The 900-nt window shown below is 63.0% G+C and overlaps 1 protein-coding gene across 1 annotated transcript in view; it reads left to right on the forward strand.

The window, feature by feature from the left end:
* Nucleotides 1–780: 780 nt before the first annotated feature.
* Nucleotides 781–900, forward strand: part of LOC104495574 (myotubularin-related protein 5-like) — a gene marked incomplete at both ends in the record, with an annotated part of 4,749 nt that continues 4,629 nt past the window's right edge. The window contains one exon of the mRNA XM_010138555.1: nt 781–881. Within this exon, the coding sequence (XP_010136857.1) occupies nt 781–881 (101 nt within the window). The remainder of the gene's footprint in view (nt 882–900) is intronic.

Consider the following 900-nt stretch of genomic DNA (forward strand, 5'->3'; position numbering starts at 1 on the left):
TCCCTTCAACCCAAACCAGCCCATGACTCTACAACCATGCTGTGCAGCAGCAGCAGGCAGAACAAACCAGCCTGGAATGTCACCTCCGTGGCAGCTCTGGGCACAGCAGCACTCGTGCCAGCCTCTCGGTGGGTTTAGGGCGCCGGGACTTAGCAGTCGGTGCTCCAGTGCAGGGCCCATGGCTCCAGCACCAAGCCCTGCACGTCTACCCCCGGAAAGGGGCTGGTCCCGCTCCTCCGTGGAGCAGTGACGCGGGCAAGCATTAGTGGCTTGGTGGCCCAGAGCTCCACAGCTTTCCAGGGCTGGGGGGTCCCTGCCATAGCACCCTCATCCTGTCCCGCTCAGTGAGTCGAGCAGTGAGTGGGTGTTTGGTTCCTCACGGGCTGCTCCCAAAGGCACTTGGGGTGCCATAGCTGGTTGATCTCGGGTGGAACGAGCTCCCCGCTCATCTGCCAAGGGGAGGAGAGTCTTTGGGCTCCTTCAAAGCCACATCTGGGGAAGAGGTGGGGTGGACAAGCGTTCTTTGGGATGAGGTCCTTGTCACAGCTGCCACTTCCCGGCGTGCACATGGGGGTGATGCTGGTGCTCTTCGCTTGCCACCGAGCGTGTCCTGCTGCAAACGGGTCTCTGCTGCCGCTTTCTGTGCACAGCCTGTTCCCGCACCCACGTGGAACAGGGAAGGGGATGGTGTGGTCCCACTGCAGCACAGTGACAGTGTCACCCACGCTGCCATGTCAGCCAGATGCTGCTGCTGACGGTGCGTGCTCTCCCCTCTTCCAGGCAGCCTTCCTTGGGCAGAGGGGGCTGACGGAGGATGACTTCCTCACCAAGGTGCTGGAGGGCATGGCGTTCGCTGGCTTCGTGACCGAGCGGGGGGCCCCGTAACGCTCCCTCGCCCTG

This window comes from Buceros rhinoceros, unplaced genomic scaffold (assembly GCF_000710305.1).
Source record: "Buceros rhinoceros silvestris isolate BGI_N320 unplaced genomic scaffold, ASM71030v1 scaffold23776, whole genome shotgun sequence".
Lineage (NCBI taxonomy): Eukaryota > Metazoa > Chordata > Aves > Bucerotiformes > Bucerotidae > Buceros > Buceros rhinoceros.